This window comes from Labeo rohita, chromosome 22 (assembly GCF_022985175.1).
Source record: "Labeo rohita strain BAU-BD-2019 chromosome 22, IGBB_LRoh.1.0, whole genome shotgun sequence".
Lineage (NCBI taxonomy): Eukaryota > Metazoa > Chordata > Actinopteri > Cypriniformes > Cyprinidae > Labeo > Labeo rohita.
This window is the reverse complement of record NC_066890.1, coordinates 36,353,427-36,375,495: the sequence shown is the minus strand read 5'-3', so window position 1 is coordinate 36,375,495 and position 22,069 is coordinate 36,353,427. Positions and strand designations below refer to the sequence as shown.

Here is a 22,069-nt window from a genome sequence, read left to right as displayed (position 1 = left end):
TGCATGTCAGAGCAAATGAGAATTGAGGTCAAAGGAACTGCCTGAAGAGCTCAGAGACAGAATTGTGGCAAGGCACAGATCTGGCCAAGGTTACAAAAATTTCTGCTGCACTTAAGGTTCCTAAGAGCACAGTGGCCTCCAAAATTCTTAAATGGAAGACGTTCGGGACGACCAGAACCCTTCCTTGGCCGTCCGGCCAAACTGAGCTATCGGGGAGAAGAGCCTTGGTGAGAGAGGTAAAGAAGAACCCAAAGATCACTGTGGCTGAGCTCCAGAGATGCAGTCGGGAGATGGGAGAAAGTTGTAGAAAGTCAACCATCACTGCAGCCCTCCACCAGTTGGGGCCTTATGGCAGAGTGGCCCGACGGAAGCCTCTCCACATGGAGTTTGCTAAAAAACACCCGAAGGACTCCAAGATGGTGAGAAATAAGATTCTCTGGTTTGATGAAACCAAGATAGAGCTTTTTGGCCTTATTTCTAAGCGGTATGTGTGGAGAAAACCAGGCACTGCTCATCACCTGTCCAATACAGTCCCAACAGTGAAGCATGGTGGTGGCAGCATCATGCTGTGGGGGTGTTTTTCAGCTGCAGGGACAGGACAACTGGTTGCATGAATGCGGCCAAGTATATCCTGGACTAAAACCTTCTCCAGAGTGCTCAGGACCTCAGACTGGGCCGACGGTTTACCTTCCAACAAGACAATGAACCTAAGCACACAGCTAAAATAACGAAGGAGTGGCTTCACAACAACTCTGTGACTGTTCTTGAATGGCCCAGCCAGAGCCCTGACTTAAACCCAATTGAGCATCTCTGGAGAGACCTAAAAATGGCTGTCCACCAACGTTTACCATCCAACCTGACAGAACTGGAGAGGATCTGCAAGGAGGAATGGCAGAGGATCCCCAAATCCAGGTGTGAAAAAATTGTTGCATCTTTCCCAAAAAGACTCATGGCTGTATTAGATCAAAAGGGTGCCTCTACTAAATATTGAGCAAAGGGTCTGAATACTTAGGACCATGTGATATTTCAGTTTTTCTTTTTTAAAAAATCTGCAAAAATGTCAACAATTCTGTGTTTTTCTGTCAATATGGGGTGCTGTGTGTACATTAATGAGGAAAAAAATGAACTTAAATGAGTTTAGCAAATGGCTGCAATATAACAAAGAGTGAAACATTTAAGGGGGTCTGAATACTTTCCGTACCCACTGTATATATATATATATATATATATAAATAAACATAATATATATATATATATATAATAAAATTATTTATATATAAAAAAGGACTATTAAAGATTAAGTTTGTTGTTGTTTTTTGCTACTAATATTACCAAAGAGGGCCCCAAAAAATTATTTTTATTGCTCATGTTTGCTCATGTGTTGTTGTTTTTTTTTTTTTTTTTTTTTTTTTTTTTTTTTTTAACCTCAAACTAACTGACTTGGTTCATTTCTGTGAATAAAAATAATTATTTTTTTCCTGCCTATTTCAGTTAATAGGTTCAGTGATTCATTTGTGTATATGTGTGTGTGTGTGTATGTGTATATGTGTATATATATATATATATATATATATATATATTAATACTTTTATTCACCAAGGATGTATTAAGTTAATAATTAAAAGTTTATTAAAAGTTAATAATAAATAATTTACATTGTTATAAAATATTTATATTTTGAATAAACACTTTACTTTTTAAACTTGTTATTCATGAAAGAAAGAAAAAAAAAAAAAAAAAAAATCACAGGTTCCAAAAAATATTTGGCAGCACAACTGTTGATATTATCCAACACTGATCATTCTAATAATAAATCCGCATATTAGAATGATTTCTGAAGGATCATGTGACACTTAAGACTGGAGTAACAGCTGATAAAAATTCAGCTTTTCATCACAGGAATAAATTCTGTTTTAAAGTATGTTAAAATAAAAAAACATTATTTTATATTGTAAAAACATTTTGCAATATTACTGTTTTTTTTTTTCAATATTTTTAATCAAATAAATGCAGCCTTGATGAGCATAAGAGACTTCTTTAAAGACTATTACAAGTCTTACTGACCCCAAACTTTTGAACGGTAGTGTGTGTATATATATATGTATATGTATATATATATGTATATGTATATATATATGTGTGTGTGTATATATATATATATATATATATAAATGTATTTATATATATTTGTATATTTAATTTATTTGTGTGTGTGTGTGTGTGTGTGTGTGTATGTGTGTGTATATATATATATATATATATATATATATATATATATATATATATATATATATATATATATATATATATATATATATATATATATATATATATAATTTAAATATAACAAATCAATATATATAAATACTTAAAAATAATTTAAATATATATATATATATATATATATTTAATTGTAATATATATTTAATGTGTAATCATTAACTAATTAAAGCATGTAAAAAATTATAATTATTTAATATATACACTTACACACATACATGCATACATATATTTTTTACAATTCTAATAAAATTATTTACAAAATTAAAACAAAATTAAAAACACATTAAGTGTATCTACAGTCAAAACAATGTATTTGTTTATATTTTGTGTGTATATATATATATATATATATATATATATATATATATATATATATATATATATATATATATATATATATTTTTATATACAATTAATTTGTTTTTATGTATTGATTTTCTTTAATGTATATATAATAAATGTAAGTGTGTTGATATTTAATTTTTTATTGTTTTTTACGCATTTCATACTTTGACAAACTAAAGTGTGTATATATAGATATATAGAATTTTTATTTATTTATTTTTAAGCAGTTCATACTTTGACAAACAATGTGCATTTCCTTCCTTTTCTCTTATTACCAACAGCTCAGCCAATCAGCACAGACTATTAAACGGTCCAAGGTACGTTAAGATCACAGCATGAGTCGGTGTGCATTTTCCTTTTCCTTTTTTTTTTTTTTTTTTTTTTTTTTTTTTTTTTTTGTTGGATCAGTTGGTTGTGTTTTGTTTGCCTGCACTCTGTGTGCCTTGCGAGGAAAAGAGAGCGAGAGAGAGTTCGGCAGTGCATTGTGGGAATAAAAGCCCCTGCTCGAGTCAGTAAAGAATAATAAATGTGCTTCGGGGGGATGCTGCGTTTAGCACTTTTGCAGCATGAACCGAGATGCCGGGGGTTTGTAAGACCCGAGCGCCTCCTCCGGAGATTTTCCCACCTACAGTGGCGAATTCTGCTCTGCTCTTGACGCCGTTTCATCGCTGCATTTTAAACAGCCCAACTGTTTTTGTGATGATGTTTGAGTGCGTGCGTTGATTCAACATTGTGGTTTTAGTTGTTTTGACATTGCCTGCAAGAAGCCGTCTCTTGTGTTTATCATCATTTCTAAAAATAACGATTTGCATATTAAAAAACGGCTTGTTTTGTTTGTTTCTTGTGTTCGTACTTTGAGATTTTCAGACTTTCAGGGGTGTCAGGTCTTTATGTAAGCGTCCGTTTTAGTAAACGCGCTTCTAATTAACGATCTAATCGCAAAACCCCTCCCTGAGCTCTGAAAAGTCTCCTGAGACGCTGCGAAATGCTGCTTGTGTATTTTTAGTTGCGTTGTTGGACGTTGTTTTGCGAATGAGTGCCAGACGTTTTGGTAACCATGGTTACTCTCCTCCAGTCCAACGGCAAGTTAAAGTTAGTCCGCAGCTTGGCGGTGTGTGAGGAACCGTCTCCGCCTCCGCTCCGAGAACTGACGCACGAACAGGTAAACCAACGTGTGTGTGGGTGTGTGTTTGGACTAGCATACCGTTTACTTTTCAGGTCACCTTGTTGACTAATTGACAAACTGTTTAAAATAAAAATAGAATGTTTGCGTTCAAAAGTTTGGAATGATTACGGATTTCTTCATGTTTTTGAATGAACACTTTTCTGCTCACCATGCCTGCATTTATTTGTTTTAAAATACTGTGATAACTGTAAAATATTATTACAATTTTACATAACTGTCTTCTATTTGAATACATTTATAAAACGTATTTTATTCCTGTGATCAAAGCTTCATTTTCAGTCTTCAGTGTCACATGATCCTTCAGAAATCATTCTGATATGCTGATTTATTATTAATTATGTAAACAGTTGTGCTGTTTCATATTTTTGTGGTAACTGTGATATATCACCATTCTAAAATTAAATTAAATTAAATTAAATTAAATTAAACTTTTATTCAGCAAGAATGCATTAATATGACCAGAAATGACGAGAAAAGATTTCTATTTCAAATAAATAAATAAATAAAATAATAAAAAACATTGTTTTATAAATTTCTGTTCTGTTAGTCTGTCAATTTTTATACATGCTCATCATGTTGGTTTATAATTTCATTATTTTAATATATATATATATATATATTATGTTTATCGATAATGATAATCTGTACAATTCTATATCATTCTATAATATATAAAATCTATAATATTCATCATATTCATTTATATATTTTAGCATTTTGTATTAATTTTAACTATGTATTTATAAATTTAGTATAATATATAAAAATAATCAATTCAATATTGTAATTATCTTATTTGTGTCTATAGAACTGATTTATAACGTTTCATAAATGTATCAAGAAATATCTATTAAATTTCTATTTTCTAATTTCTGTTACACTAGTTAATGTCTTATTTTCTTTAAAAAACTAGTGATAGTCTGTCAGTTCTTATGTAATCATTATATTGATTTGTATTTTCATGATTTTAATATATATATATATATATATATATATATATATATATATATATACATACATACATTTGTCAATTTATAAATAACACTCATTTGTATAATTCTATAATCTCTAAAATCTATAATATATTGATTTATATAATTTATCATTTCATATTTATTTTAATTATGTATTAATTTATATTTGTTTATTAAATATAAATTTAGTATAATATATAAAAATAATTAATAAAATATAGTAATAAATTAGATATCTTTTATCTGTCTATATAAATGATTTTTAACATTTCGTAAATGTATAAAGAAATTACATTTATTGAATTTCTCTTTTCTAAGTTTCTAATTTGTTACACTAATTAATGTCTTAATCTCTTAAAATAACTTACGATTTTTTTATATATTAATCATATTTATTTATATTTTCATGATATACAATTGTACAATTATGTAATATTCAATAATACCTCAAATTTATCATATTTATGTATTTTATAATTTTATTTTAATTGTGTATTTATTTATAAAAACCCAAAATGAATTTTGTATAATATAGAAAAATAATTAATATAATATAGTAATAAATTAGATATATTTTTTCTATATAATTGATTTTTACCATTTCAGAAATCTGTAAAGAAATTATATTTATTGCATTTCTATTTTCTAAGTTTCAAATTTGTTACACAAAATAATGATTTTTTTTTATTTGTTTTTGTTTTTTGTTTTTTATTTATTTGTTTGTCAATATAAATAACACTAATCCATACAATTCTGCAATATTCAGTAATACCTCAAATCTATCATATTCATCATATTTATATATTTTATCATTTTATTTATTTTAATTGTGTATTTATAAAAACACAAAATAAATGTTGTATAATATATACAAATAATATAATATAGTAAAAAATGATATATATTTTAGATATATTTTATCTGTAATCTCTGTAATTTATTTATAAAGAAATGTTGTATTTCTATTTTCTAAAGTTCTAATTTTCACAAATAACAGCTTAATTTAATGATTTTTACATCCAGTTTGGTATTTATTCATTAAATTTGAAAAATTTAATTTTATAATTTAATGTAAAAATTATTTGTATTTTATTTTATATATTTTTAACTGTATCATACATTGACAAAAAACATTTAATAATATGATCCAAATTTCCTTCTTTTTTCTGATTAACAACAGCTTTTTTTGTTACAAAATATTTCTATTACAAATTAATGCTGTTTTTTTTTTTACTTTGTTCACACACACAAAAAAGGGAGTACCAATAATAGCAGAGCAGTAAATCAGCATATTAGAATGATTTTTGAAGGATTATGTTACATTGAAAACTGGAGCAATGATGCTGAAAATTCAGTTTTGCATCACAGGAATAAATTACATTTTAAAACATATTCAAATGGAAAGCAGATATTCTAAATCATAATAATATTTAACAATTTGGCTTTATTGTCCTTCTTTCAAAAGCATTAAAGAATCTCAGCAATTCCAAACTTTTGACCGCTAGCGTATGCTAGTACATACTGTAAAACATGCAGTGTACGATCAAACCGCTTCACCTTTGCCCTTGCAACCTGCAATAATAACGCTGTCAAAACATCAGCTCTGCTCTTAGTTATAAAGACGCTCGTGTGTGCGTCTGAAGTCGATTGTGCGCGTGTGCGCGTTTAATAGAGCTGTGCGTTTATTGAAGGTGCTCGTGTGCACGCTCGTCCCCAGCGCAGGATTGCATTCATCCATCATCTATACCAAATACAATTTTCCTGTCTCAGCTGCCGAGCGCAGTGGATTGCTATAATTGCCTGTTCTTATCCAAACCCCATTTTTGTTCTATTTATTAGGTTAGTCTGCAGCTCAGAGCCGCTATTAGGAAGCCCAGAGCTCGCCGCAGGCGGTCAGCGCCAACAGCTCTATATATATGAGGCTACAACTTTATTTGCGCGTTTGGTTATTTCGTAGGGAGGTTATTGATGGTGATTTGCGAAAATAGCCATTTTGGAAAAAGGGTTGGGCAATACAATCGCATATTGATACGTCTCGATTACTTTATTTCACAATATTACATCAATACTGTAGGTCTCAGCACTGAATGTTTTTATATTTTTTATTTAATGTATTGGTTATATATATGTATGTATGTGTATATGTGTATATATATATATATATATATATATATATATATATATATATATATTTACTAAGAATGTTTCATCAAATACTAAATACTTTCATAATCTTAATGTTTTATTTCATATACATGAAAAATATGAAGGTATTTAGTATTTGATGAAACGTTCTTAGTAAAGTATATATAAGTATATATGTGTATGTATGTATGTGTGTGTGTGTGTATATATATATATATATATATATATATATATATATATATATATATATATATATATATATACGTGTATGTATATGTATATGTTTTAGAACATTTAGAAATTTATAAATATATATATATATATATATATATATATATATAAAATCTATCATTTCTAAATTCTATATTTACTATACTTTGTAAAAAACAATTACAATTTACAAACTATAGTACTTGTCATATTCATTTTTATTTTCATTATTTTATACATATACACTGTGTGTATATATTTAAAAAAAACACGAAATTAATATATACAATACTATAATATCTAAAATTATTAATTCTATAATATCTAAAATCTCTTTTTTTATTTATATCGATTTATGATTTATATGTTCATCATTTTATATATTCTTTCTTTCTCTAGTATATATATTTATAAATAAACACAATTATTTTATACAATTCTGTAATATTCTATAATATATAAAATCTGTAATATTCATTATATTTATTTATGAATAACAGACTTATTCCATACAGTTCTATAATATCTGAAATCTATAATACTTGTCATATTCATTTATTTTGTAATTTTATATATATATACACACACACACACACACACACAATTCTACAATATCTAAAATCTATAGTATTTATTATATGTATATATAAATTTCTATACAATTCTATAATATTCTATCATATCTGAAATCTTTAATACTCGTCATATTTATTTATATTCAAATGTATTTTTTTTATTTTATATATATTTATAACTAAAACAAAATAATTCTATACAATTTATAGAATATTTAAAATCTATAATATTCATAATATGTATATATAAATAACACAAAATTATTGTATACAATTCTATAATATTCTATAGTATAATATAATATAATATCTAAAATCTATAATACTCATATTCATTTATATTTTCATATATATACATATATATATATATATATATACTTAATCATATTCTTAGCATATTCTATAATATTTGCAATCTATAATGTTATATTCATTTATATATTTTAGAATTGTATGTTTATTTTAATGTATGTATTTATATTTATTTGTTTCTTTATTAAAAAAAAACCGAAATAAATCTTGTGTAATATATAAAATAATTAATATAATTTAATTATATAATAAAACTATAAAGAATTGGTAGCTTTATATACATTTATATATTTCCCTAATTTTTAGATAACAACTATTTATCTATTTATTTATAACATCCCAAAAACCTTTTTGTAATCTTTTTTTATTTACCCTATATATAGATTTTCATAATTATGCTTTTAAAGCAAAGAAAAGGTTGTTAATGCTTTCTTCTTTAAATCATAATTAGCATTTGTGAAGAAAACAGTACATTTCATGTGCAGGTCATACTGGTTATTGTTGGTTTGCATGTTATTTTTACATTTTTTATTTATTTATGATTTATTTTTGTAAATATGTCAGCACTTGACTATATAATATTTGAGAGACAGTGTTGATGTCCTTTGATCAACCTTACTTTTTAAAGACATTATATATATACATATATATATATATATATATATATATATATAAATATATAAAAAGAAACGATGGGCTTTTTTTAATCAGAAATCTTGCAGCACAAGAGCAGGTGAGAAAGAAAAGGACTCAAGGTCTTTGTGGACGAACCGTCTGAAAGACGCATAAACGTCCTCAATCAAGTGTACGTCCTTGAACAAGTGAACGAGACTTCCTCCCCGAGGAAAGAGGGTCTCTATTCATAGGCGTCTCTCATCTCTCTGTACCTTTTTCGCCCCTTTTGCTCTTTCACAACCTTCTCATTCACTATCCGTCCATTCGTCTTCTCTCTCGCCGTCCCTCGTGTAGCGTGACATTTTTGTCCTCATTCAGGAGCTCCACAGTTAATTCGGCTGCTCTTTCTTCTTAAAGAGAGATCCAAAGAACGAAAAACAGTGGCTAACGAATAATAACGAACATAAAAGCTCCCAGAAATGAAACCAAACCTAAATCGATTTCAGGCTTGAAATATTTGCCGCTCTTTTCCGGTAAATTCAGTTTTAAATAGCCATAAACATAGTAAATATGACTCGTGTGCGATATAGTAAGTCTTCTGAGTGTATATGATGATATTTACAGTGTTTTAATGTTAATTTTAGTCATTTTTGGAGCTTAAAAGCTTTGGTTCCCATTCACTTCCATTGTTTGGAAAAGAGCAGCGCGAACGTTCATCTAAACGTCTCCTTTTCTGTTTTACGGAACCCAGTCGGTCTGAAGGTTTGGGATCAAAAAAGGGTGAATAAATAAAGACAAAATGCTATTTTTTGGGGTGAACTATCACTTTAAAGCCACTGCTGTTCATTTGGCTGGTCTTCCTCTCGTTCGCTGTTTGAAATAAAGCCGAGTTTTAGCATCAGAGTGAAGGATCATGGCGGGATCGAGTCCAAAGCTCACAGAAGGGCAGAATGATCTCATAACCTCCACAATCCTTCGTGTTTCTCCTCAAGGGAGTTTGTAAATCCCATTCATGAAATATAAATTCATGTGCTGTCGAAACGGCCAAATACCCGCTAAACCCCAAAGCTGCGCACCTGAATGGAATATATTTACTGTAATGAACTTTCTCCTGGTACTGTCACTGTTAGGGACATGTTATTTCACTTTACAGTATAATTGCAGTGTGCATCATTTATGAAATATGAGCAAAGTGAATTTGTGTAAATCTTTTACAACATGTGAATGATCAGTGGTTTTATTCTCAAAATACCAGGCCAATATATCATCTTTTTTTTAATGAAGTTTTTGCATTTCAGCATTTTGTGACTTTTATTAACATTAGCATTAGTATTAGTATTAGTATTGTTATTAATATCAATTATTTTGGCCCAATATTAGTTGGGATTCTATCATTCTATCTGTCGTTCTAGCTGTCATCCTTTCTGTTGTTCTTTATATCATTGTCTGTCTATCATTCTTTCTGTCTATTGTTGTCTAACGTTCTTTCTATCATTCTGTTCTTTCTATCAATCTTTCTATCATTCTTTTTGTTCATTTGTTCTTTTTATCTATCTATCTATCTATATGTCATTCTGTCTAACATTCTATCGTTCTGTTCTTTCTATTGGTCATTCTACCATTGTTGTTAATTTGTTCTTTCTGTCTATCTATCTATCTATCTATCTGTCGTTCTATCTATCGTTCTGTCATTCTGTCGTCCTCTATCATTGTGTCGTTCATTTGTTCTATCTATCTATCTATCTATCTATCTATCTATCTATCTATCTATCTCTCATCTATCTAACGATCTATCGTTCTGTCTAACGTTCTTTCTGTTTTTCTGTTCTTTTTATTGGTCTTTCTATCATTGTTGTTCATTTGTTCTATCTATCTATCTATCTATCTATCTATCTATCTATCTATCTATCTATCTATTCTATCTATCTATCTATCTGTCTGTCATTCTATCTATCGTTCTATCGATCATTCTGTTTATCGTTCTATCTATCGTTCTATCATTCTGTCGTTCATTTGTTCTATCTATCTATCGAATGTTCTTTCTATTTTTCTGTTCTTTTTATTGGTCTTTCTATCATTGTCGTTAATTTGTTCTTTCTATATGTCTGTCTATCGTTCTATCATTCTATCATCCTTTCTATCATTCTACCATTCATTTTCTCTGTCTATCTATCTATCGTTCTGTCATTCTCTCTATTGTTCTATCGTTCTATCATTCTATCTATCGTTCTATCGTTGTATCTATCATTCTATCATCCTTTCTATCATTCTACCATTCATTTTCTCTATCTATCTATCGTTCTATCATTCTCTCTATTGTTCTATCGTTCTATCATTCTATCTATCGTTCTATCGTTGTATCTATCATTCTATCCACCTTTCATTCTATCATTCTATCTTTCGTTTTTTTGTTGTTCTTTTGTTGATCTTTCTATCATTCTATCTTTTGTTCTTTCTGTCATTCTATCTATTATTCTGGGGTTTTTTTCTATCATTCTACTGTCGCTCTATCTATCTATGGTTCTATCGTTCTATCTATTGTTCTATCCATTGTTCTATCCATCGTTCTATCTGTGTTTGATTCTGTATATCATTCTATCGTTCTATCATTCTATCATCCTTTCTATCCTTCTACTGTTCATTTTCTCTATCTATCTATCGTTCTATCATTCTCTCTATTGTTCTATCATTCTATCTATTGTTCTATCGTTGTATCTATCATTCTATCCACCTTTCATTCTATCGTTCTATCTGTCGTTTTTTTGTTTGTTCTTTTGTTGGTCTTTCTATCATTCTACTGTCGCTCTATCTATCTATGGTTCTGTCGTTCTATCTATTGTTCTATCCACTGTTCTATCCATCGTTCTATCTGTGTTTGATTCTGTATATCATTCTATCGTTCTGTCCATCGCTCTATCTATCTTTCGTTTTGTCTGTCATTCTGTCGTTCAGTCTGTTGTTCTATCTATAGCTCTACCTGTGTCGTTTTTTTGTTCTACCATCGTTCTATCTATCATTCTTTCTCTCATTCTGTCTATAGTTCTTTTGTTCCTTCTATCATTCTTTCTGTCGTGCTATTCTATCTGTCGTTCTATCATTCTATCGTTCTATTGTCGTTCTATGTATTATGTCATTCTATCATTCTATCCATCGTTCTATCTATCTTTCGTTCTATCTGTCATTCTGCCTGTCGTTCTGTCATTTTTGTTGTTCTACCATCATTCTGTCGTTTTTTGTCATTCTATCTATCGTTCTTTTGTTCTTTCTGTTGTTTATCATTCTTTGTCATTTCGTCTTTTCTATCTATCATTTTATCAGTCATCTATTCTTTCTTTTTTTCTTTCTTTCTTTCGTAATCGTAAATCATACACAGCTAAAATCATTTAATTAATTTAATTAAATAAGCATTTTGTTTTTATTACCAATGTTATTATCTGATGGTGCATTACTAATGTGTGTAAAAGGTTTTTGTGAATTTTTAATTGTTTTACTCTTAACAGTTTTATTTATTATTTTTTATTAAACTGAGATTCAATGTTTTTTTTTTTTTTTGGTTTTTTTTTTTAATTTCCAGTACATTGATCAATTACAAATCTAAAAAATTCAAATTACGATTTTTTTTTGTTCCTTTCTTGATGTTTTTGCAGAGCATTATGGAAAATTTTGTAATTTAGCTTTAATAGTTTTCCGTTGATAGTTTAGGGTTTATATGAGCTTCTTTTGTTCTTTGTTGTGATTGTTATGTGAGAAAAGGCAAGTCTTTATTACTTGAGATGATTACAAAGTCTTCTGCTAATTCTCTTCACAAAGTGTTTTAATCAAACTCCTCTGATTAGCTGCAGCTAAGGGAAAGAGATCATAATTAGCTTTAAATTACCTTTCTTACTTCATAATGACAAAAAAGAGCTGCTGTTTGTCTTCTAATCATCAAAAAAGTCTCTTTTTTGGTGACTGGGGAAACATAAAAATGTTCTTAATGCTTCCTGAATATGAATGTGTGTTTATATCAAATATGTCTTTGCGCTTTTATGTTATATGATTTCTAAATCTGCCCTTTTGTTTTTGTTTCCTAACAGGAAAAGATTCATATCGAGCTCAGTCAGTCTTTCGATAAAGACGAAACGTCCATCAAAAATGAGGACAGCGAGAAAATCTCAGAAAAGCCAGAGAAAACAGACCCACTGTCCAAGAAGACACTCTCAAGAGGTGTGTGTTTGTGTGTGTGTGTGTGTGTGTGTGTGTTTGTGTGTGTGTGTCTTTGTTTTTTTGGCAGAGGAGGTGTTTTCTCACAGGCCAGATGGATGCAACAGAATGTGTGTGATGAATCTCTCTCCATCTCTCTCTCAGATCCCAGTCAGGACTACACAGACTCCACAGGAGTAAACCTCCACGAGTTTCTGGTCAACACGCTGAAGAACAACCCCCGGTGTGTGAAAATACCCCCCGCCGTCCCATTAACACACCCTCATACGAAAAACACTGCTACTTCCTGTCACTTCATTGAGCTCTTCCCAAAAGCCTTTTTAAATTCCACACTTAGGTTGCTTTAAATAGTGACATGCCTTTTATTTTTCCTCTCAATCTTTTGTTCTTTACCGTTTTCTGCTTAAAATGTGTTATATTTTTAATGTTTCATGGTTTTATTTTAAAAAGTGTAAGAGAAATCCTGTTTTGCACATGTCTTGTGTCTCTTCTCAGTTAATGTGGAGCTTGTAGGCAGACATTTGAATATTCTGGCACTTGTGCGCTGGATTCTCATCAGGTTGATGAGCTGTGATAAATGCTAATGAACGCTGTTCTTACAGGGACAGAATGATGCTGCTGAAACTCGAGCAAGATATTCTGGACTTCATTAGTAACATCGAGTAAGTTGAGCCAAAGAAATGAAGAACGGTTAAATTTACATGATTTCTTTTTCATATTTTATTTCTGTGTGTGTTAGAGAGAGTGTTTGTGTATATGTTTTTTTTTTTTTTTTTGGCTTGTCAGTTTTAGAATGATATCCAGCAGCCAGGCTGATTATTAAATGCATTACTAATTAAATTAAATACTAATTACTAATTAAATACATTATTTATTACATATATTTTAATATTTGGCCCTTTTAATATTTTGATTAAATATGGTTTATGAAAAAAATATTATTGCGTGAAGCTAGAGAATTGTGTGTAAAATATTAATTTCATTTATACATATCTATAAATCACTCTTTACACCCTGCTTGTTAGGTATTAAACATTAATGTACATATATATATATATATATAATAGTTAATGTTATAATTGTTTATATTATCGTCTTTAAATTATTATTTTTTTTTTACATATGTAAATAATCTACATTTCTTAAACAGATTAGCCTGTTATTTATATATGTATTATTGGTCAAATGTTTTTTCTGTTTATTTTTCATGCATATCAGTTTTGGATTAATATTTTGGCTGGCTATTTAAAAAAAAAAAAATTAATACTAAATTAAAAATAAAATAAAATAAAATAAATAAATTATGTAAAATATAAATACACAATTATTAAATCACTAAATTCATATGTAAGCGTTAAATTTCTCTTTGCACTGTTTTTTAGCAATTTAATTATAAAAATTGTATTGTATATCAATAAATCACTCTTTTCACCCTGCTTTTTAGATACTGGACATTAATGTATATAAATATAAATATAAAATATTTTATTTTATTATTAGGTTAATTATATTACCTGTTTTTTTAACATATATAAATAATAAAAAAAAAAATTTAAACATATCATCATGCATATCACTTTTGGCTTAATATATCAGCCAGTCTGGCTGCTTAAAAAATTATAAAAATAATAAAATAAATAAATGAATAAGAACTGTAAGAAAATGTAATGTAAAATTTGAATTTAATCATAGTGATTTAATAATTTTGTGTTCAAATGTCAGCATTAAATTTCTCTTTACACATTACTTTTTAGATATCGGCCGTTGAAATAAAGACGCGTTATTCATGCACCTTTATAATATATAATATAATATATTTATATTAGCATCTTTAAATTCAGGGAGCTGAATCCCTCTCAGTTTTTAAGAAACAATTAAAAACTCATCTTTTCCGTGTGCATCTAACTGCAAAAAAAAACTCTATGCTTTTACTTTTTAATGCTCTTATCCTCCCTTATTCTTTCACTGTCCTAGCTTTTACTATTGTAAATGATGACTGAAACCTTATGTAACTGATACTTCTCATTATTTATTATTACAATCCTCTGTTGAATCGCTTGCTTTTATACCTGCTTTGGATTAAAGCATCTGCCAAATGAATAAATGTAAATGTAAGTAAGTTTATGTAAGTAACACTCTTTTTGTTTGTGTCACAGAAGTCAGAAGCGGAAGTTCCCCCGATGACATCATACCACAGGATGCTCCTTCACAGAGTGGCGGCGTATTTTGGGCTGGACCATAATGTCGATCAGACCGGCAAATCAGTCATTATCAACAAAACCAGCAATACTAGAATGTACGTGTGGATTTCAACAAAGCTCAGCTGTCATAACTATAATTGTTTTTAATATAACACTGTTTTTTCTCTCACAGACCAGATCAGAAGTTTTCCGAACACATTAAAGATGATAAAACGGATGATTTCCAAAAGCGGTACATCTTAAAGAGAGATAACTCCAGCCTGGACCATGATGACGGCAGGGTGAGAAATATAATCTAACATTAAATAAGCTAAAAAATTGTAGTAATGATAAATTGTGATATAAACAAATGTAATATGTGCAGTAATTGGCGTGATACAGCTGGCTGGAAGATGAAGTGTGTGTGTGTGTGTGTGTTTTAGCTGCGGATGCGCCTGAAGGACGACAGACGGAGTAAATCAATAGAGGAGCGAGAGGAGGAGTACCAGCGCGCCAGAGACAGGATCTTCGCCCAAGACGTGCGTCTCTTTATTAAAAGATACAACGCATCTTAATATAAATCTATGATTTACTAAAGACATTTATTGCTAGTGCTTATTATTAAAATATGTAGAATGTTTATTATTAAAATAAACCACAACTTTGTGTTATACATATTTATCATTTCTAGGTTTATTTGAGTATAATAGATATATATGGATGAATGGATGGATGGAGAGAGAGAGAGAGAGAGAGATGATGGATGATAAAGAGAGAGATAGAGAGATGGATAGAGAGATTTATTTTTTTTAAATGTGTGATAGATAGATATAGATATATAGAGATAGATATATAGGGAGAGATAGATAGATAGAGAGAGAGAAGATAGAAAGATAGATAGAAAGGTAGATAGATGGATATAGAGAGATGGATAGAGAGATTTATTTTTTAAATGTGTGATAGATAGATAGATGGATAGATAGATGGATAGATAGATACAGATATAGATGTAGATAGATAGATAGATAGATAGATAGATAGATATAGATGTAGATGGATGGATGGATAGATAGATAGATATAGAGAGAGAGAGATAGATACATACATATATAGATGTAGATAGAGAGAGAGAGAGAGAGAGAGAGAGATTTTTTTTTTTAAATGATTGATTGATTGATAGATAGAGTTTTTCTTTCCTTTTTTGAAATTTATTTTTTAAAATGTGTTTCTGTTTTTGTCTGCAGGGACAAGAACATTACCCGTTTGATAAAAGGTACAATATAATATGACATAGCAAATTATCTGTGTGAGCTTCTTTATTGCTTTCTTGTTTGTCCGCAGTCTTATATATTTTATAATCTAATCATGTTTAAATTCCCACTAGAATCCAAGAGGACGTGACTTACATTAACACTCAGCAAAGACGACAGATATTCAGGTCCTTTTTTGTTTGCTTTGTTTATTAGCTTAGTTACATAGCACTAATGAGACCTTAAATCCTTAAATCCGTGTTTTGTTTTGTTTTTCTTCTTCAGATTGAGAGACGGGCACTCGGGAAACAGTCGTCAGAGCAGCTCAGAGAACGAGCTGAAGTATTCGGACCCTCGGCCCTGGAGCAGCACGGATTCGGACAGCTCCCACAGGAACCTGAAGCCCGCCATGACCAAAGCCAACAGCTTCAGCGGCATCAGCCTGCTGATACGAGGAGACAGCACGGCCAGCAGCAAGAGCACCGGGAAACTGTCTAAAACCAGTAAATAACTCTCCCTTCTTCTTCTAGAGATTTCGTAGAGATGCACGATATAGAGATTCTGACCCGCACCAGAAATGGATGTTTTTTATAATATAAATCGATCCTGTTTTTTGCGTAAACATAAAATCAGAATGAAGCCAGTTTACTTTCTTTATCATTCTTAAAGTTATTCCAAAATCTTCATAATCTTTCATCAAAATATAACAAATCCTTCTGCATCTGAAACGACTTTCTGTTTCTGCTGACATCATCAAGGCCCTACATTTAAGCCCCTCCTTTTCAACGTCCTGTCATTTTTTTAAATAATGTTTAATTAATATTTGGCCATTTTGAGATTTTTTTTTTTCTTGAATATTCTCTAATTAATTTGTTTTCTCCACTGAATAAAAAATAAAAAAAGTGATTGCAACTTTTTTTCTCGCAATTGTGTGACACAAACTCGAAAATTGTGACTCTTTTTTTTATCAAGCAATTGCGAGTCAAAATTGTGAGGTGTAAACTTGCAATTCTGAGAACATATCAGTCTTTATAACTCACAAGTGTGAGTTTATATCTCAATTATGAGGAAAAAAAGTCAGAATTGCAAGATATAAACTCGCATTTGCGGAAAAAAGTCAGAATTGCAATAAACTCGGCATTTGTGAGAAAAACGTTTAAATTCTGAGAAGCAAACTCGCTTTTGCGAGGAAGTCAGAATTACGAGATATAAATTTGCATTTGCGGAAAAAAGTCAGAATTGCAATAAACTCGCATTTGCGAGAAAAAAGAATTGAGAGAAACAAAATTCACTTTTGCAAGAAAAGTCAGAATTGCAATAAAGTCAAATTTGCGAGAAAATAGAATTGAGAGAAACAAAATTCACTTTTGCAAGAAAAGTCAGAATTGCAATAAATAAAGTCAAATTTGCGAGAAAATAGAATTGAGAGAAACAAAATTCACTTTTGCAAGAAAAGTCAGAATTGCAATTAAAGTCAATAAATAAAAGTCAGTCAAATTTGAGAAAAATAGAATTGAGAGAAACAAAATTCACTTTTGCAAGAAAAGTCAGAATTGCAATAAATAAAGTCTTTTGAGAGAAACAAAATTCACTGCAAGAAAAGTCAGAATTGCAGTAAACCCAAAATTCATTTTGCAAGAAAAGTCAAAAATAAATAAAGAATTTGCGAAAATAGAAACAAAATTCACTTTTGCAAGAAAAGTCAGAATTGCAAGATATAAATTTACATTTGCAAGAAAAAAGTTAGAATTTCGAGAAACTAAATTGTGAGAAATAAACTCGCATTTGCAACGAAAAAGTCAGAATTGCAATAAACTCGCATTTGCGAGAAAGAAGTTAGAATTTCAAGAAACAAAATTGCAAGAAATAAACTCGCATTTGCAAGAAAAAATTTAGGATTTCGAGAAAAATCTTGCAATTGCGAGAAGTCAGAATTGTGAGATATAAATTTGCATTTGTAAGAAAAAAGTTAGAATTGCAATGAGCAAAGTTGCATTTGCAAGAAAAAAGAATTGAGTGAAGTAAACTCGTATTTGCAAAAAAAAGTCAGAATTTCAAAAAACAAACTCATTTGCGAGAAAAAGTCAGAATTGCGAGATGTAAACTCATGTTTGCAAGAAAAAAGCCTGAATTGCGAAATATAAACTCGCATTTGCGAGAAAAGTTAGAATTGCAAGAAACTAAATTTGCTTTTGTGAGAAAAGTCAGAACTGCAATGAACAAAGTTGCATTTGCAAGAAAAAAGAATTGTGATATATAAACTTGCATTTGCTTTTGCGAGGAAAAAAGTTGTAAGAAATTGTAAGAAATAAACCCGCTTTTGCGAGGAACAAGTTCAGAATTTCAATGAACTCGCATTTGCGAGAAAAGTTAGAAACAAAATTGGCTTTTGTGAGAAAAGTCAGAATTGCAATGAACAGTCGCACTTGCGAAAAAAAAACTCTGAATTGCAAGTTTTTATCTTGAAATTCTGACTTTATTTCTTGCAATTGTGCAAGAGTTTGAGTTTATATCATGTGATTCTGAAGGAGAAAAAAGTCAGAATTGTAAAAAATTGTCGCAGTATTCTTTTAAAATTTTTTGTACAGTGGCAGAAATGGGCTTCCATAGAATTTTGAGAATTTTCTGTGCAAATTCAGCTAAATTAAATTAAATAGCATTGTTTAGTTTTCTTTCAGCAAAATAAAATCGTTGTTGACATCATCAGTGCCCTATTTTTAAGCCCCTCCCCTTCAACTTGCTGTCACACAAATATGTTTTAATATTTGGCCATTTTAAGATTGAACATTATTTTTTTTATTGAGTGAATTGTAGGAATTTTAGAAACAATTTTACATTTCTGCATTTTCCATTATAGTCTCTACTATATCGTGCATCCCTACATGTCTGTGGTTTTTAAATAAATCTAATATAATTTTTACAGACTACAGTTCATGAAGTCCTAAATCCAAAAATACAGCTATTTTAGAAGTAATTAAGTAATTAATATTTTATTGCCTTTTTTGAGATTTTTATTGCCTTTGCTCGTTTGTCTTCAGTGTCTGAATACCACCAAGTGTATTTTCACTTTCACCATCCCAGTCCTGCTTTGCTGTGCTCGTCATTTTATTATCTTGAAGACTTTTTTTTTTATTATTTTAATAATTTCTTGTTCTTTAAGCAGCCGTACATTGAGAATGTGCGTGTGTGGCGGAAAGCATCTCTTTGCCCTCTTTTCACCCATTTCATGTCCGTCGAGGAACAGCTAAGAGAACACATTGATATTCAGAGGCGTCTACTCTCTGGCTTCATTGGTTATTTATGCTCTGGCATTTAGAAGCTCAAGGAGTCGACGCCAATATATATTTATCATTTTTAATATTTAATGACGCTCCTTTTCCGTTCTGCAACCGCTGGATCGTTCCTCCTGCCCAGTTACATTTGAACAGTCGTACAAATGATTGCAAATGGTGTTATGTTGTTAGCCAGTGGTTTCATCAGGGTGTTTTTTTTTTTTTTTTTTTTTTTTTTTTTTTTGCCTCGGATGCTTCAAGATACAAACACATCGTATAAGAAATTGTGTATTTATTATGTTCATTTTAAATCGAATTCTATTCTTTTTTTTTTTTTTTTTTGACATTTATTTTATTTTTATAAAAAGTCCTTAATTGGTTTGCAGTCATTAATATATATTTTTTAATTTATTTATAATAAATTTTTTTTTTATTTTAATGGCTAGCTTATTTTTTCAATTTTATTTATATTTAATTTTGTTTTGTTTTTTTTATTTGAATTACTAACTTAATTTTTTATTATTTCTTTTATTTTATTTGCTAACAAGAAATCATAAAAGATTTATATTTATTATTTTTATTAGGTTTTTTTTCTTACTAATACAAATTCCTTATTTGGTTTGCAGTCATATTCATATTTTATTTTATTTATATTCATTTATATTTAGCTTTTTTTTTTGTTTATTTTAATTACTAGTGTGATATTTTATTTATACTTAATTTTATAAGGTTTTTTTATTTTAATTTAACTTTATTTATTTTTATTACTTTAAATTTATTACTTTAAACTTTAAATTACCAATAAAAATTCCTTTATTTTATATTATATTTTATTTTAATTATTAACTTAATATTTTGTTATTTATAATTTTATAATTTTTATTTTATTTACTAATTAATTTTTTAGTGTTTGTTTATATTTTATTTTAGTTTATTTTAATTACTAACGCAATATTTTATTTGTATTTAATTATTACTAACTTAATTTTTTATTACTTTGTTTTTTTTTTACTAATAAGAAATTGTAAATGTTGTATATTTTTTGTTATTTGTATTACTTTTTAAATTACTAATGTAAATTCCTTATTTGATGTTTAATTTTATTTGTATTTTATTTATTTTATTTAATTTTCTTCATTACTAACTTTACTTTTTATTATTCCTTTATTTACTAACAAGAAATTGTAAATATTGTATATTTATTATTTTTATTAGATTTTTTTTTTTCAAATTACTAATAAAAATTCCTAAAAAAAAAAAAAAATTATTTTATTTTATTTAAAAAAATTTTTTAGAGGGATTTTGCATTGTGATTCTTTCTCAGTCTATTCCGTAAATAAATCTGTAAATAAATAATTAAGTATTAATTAAATAATAATTGATAAAAATACAATTATTTTATTATTATTATGATTATAAACAGTTTTGTGGGGGTGATTTTTATTTGATCCACCCTGCATGATTTTTTTTTTCTTTCTTGTGACATCATTTCCTGTCATCAATTTTTTGCCCCGCCCATCAACCCCACTTCATTCATTTTTCACACCTTGAATATGCCAGTAAAAGCTCTTTCGTTCTTCGCCCTCCTTCAGGTTCAGACTCTTCTAGTAGCGTAGGTTCCTCTTCCGGGTCGCTCCCCCGTCCGGCCCAGCTGCCGTTACCCGCCCCCGTTCTACCCCAGCCCGGTCGGGGCTTCACCGTGGCCCCCGCGGCCCCTCTTCCGGCCCCGGCGTCTCAGAGCGCGACTACTAACGCTAACATTAATACTAACCCTAGCTTCTACATCGTTCCTCTGGACAGCAGCGCCATCCCGCCGGGCAGCGTGCTGCTCAATCCACAGACAGGTTGGTACCGACACTGACTTCACAGGATGGAGGTTACGCTACGTCAGATTTGATTCGCAACACTAACTTTTCATACTAATTCGTTGACGCACAAATGAAATTGAGTCGATCAACGGAGGTTTGGTTTTCAGACAGTTTGGTTTCTGTCTACAGGTCAGCCCTTTGTTAATCCCGACGGCAGTCCAGTGGTCTACAACCCTACAATGACATCACAGCAGGGGCGGGGCCAGCAGCCCTTGACTCTACATCCTCCCCCGCCCCCTCCTCCTCCACCTCTGCCTCCTCCCCCTCAACCTCAGCCAGCCAATCACCTTCTAGCACAGGTCAGGAAAAGCTCATGTTTTTTTACACAAATGTGTTTAATCTTTCTTATTTTATAGTTTTTTTAGTTTTTATAGTTTAAATGAATATTTGATTTTTTTTTTTTTTTCTCATACTATTTCTTTAATATTTTTATATTAAAATAATTTAGTTTTATTTTTAACTTGATTTAATTTTAGCCCATTTTAATGAATGTGTCTTCTTTATATTAAATAAAATAATTAAAATAAGTATTTTTAATATGCTCATATTTAAGTGTATTCAGTTTAGGTAATTTTTATTTAAAATTTTACATTTTGATCATTAGGTTTCTTTTTTGTAATTTAGTTAAATATATCTTATGTAAATGATTTT

General features: G+C 29.5%; 1 protein-coding gene across 1 annotated transcript in view; it reads left to right on the top strand.

Moving 5' to 3' along the window:
* The window catches only part of LOC127153333 (R3H domain-containing protein 1), a 50,135-nt gene that overhangs the window by 8,712 nt on the left and 19,354 nt on the right, over positions 1-22,069 (top strand). The window contains 13 exon segments of the mRNA XM_051094364.1: positions 2,910-2,945; positions 3,704-3,790; positions 12,722-12,851; positions 12,993-13,071; positions 13,451-13,514; positions 15,008-15,144; positions 15,222-15,330; positions 15,472-15,567; positions 16,273-16,301; positions 16,413-16,466; positions 16,564-16,781; positions 21,143-21,394; positions 21,548-21,717. Of these exon segments, the coding sequence (XP_050950321.1) occupies positions 2,910-2,945; positions 3,704-3,790; positions 12,722-12,851; positions 12,993-13,071; positions 13,451-13,514; positions 15,008-15,144; positions 15,222-15,330; positions 15,472-15,567; positions 16,273-16,301; positions 16,413-16,466; positions 16,564-16,781; positions 21,143-21,394; positions 21,548-21,717 (1,461 nt within the window).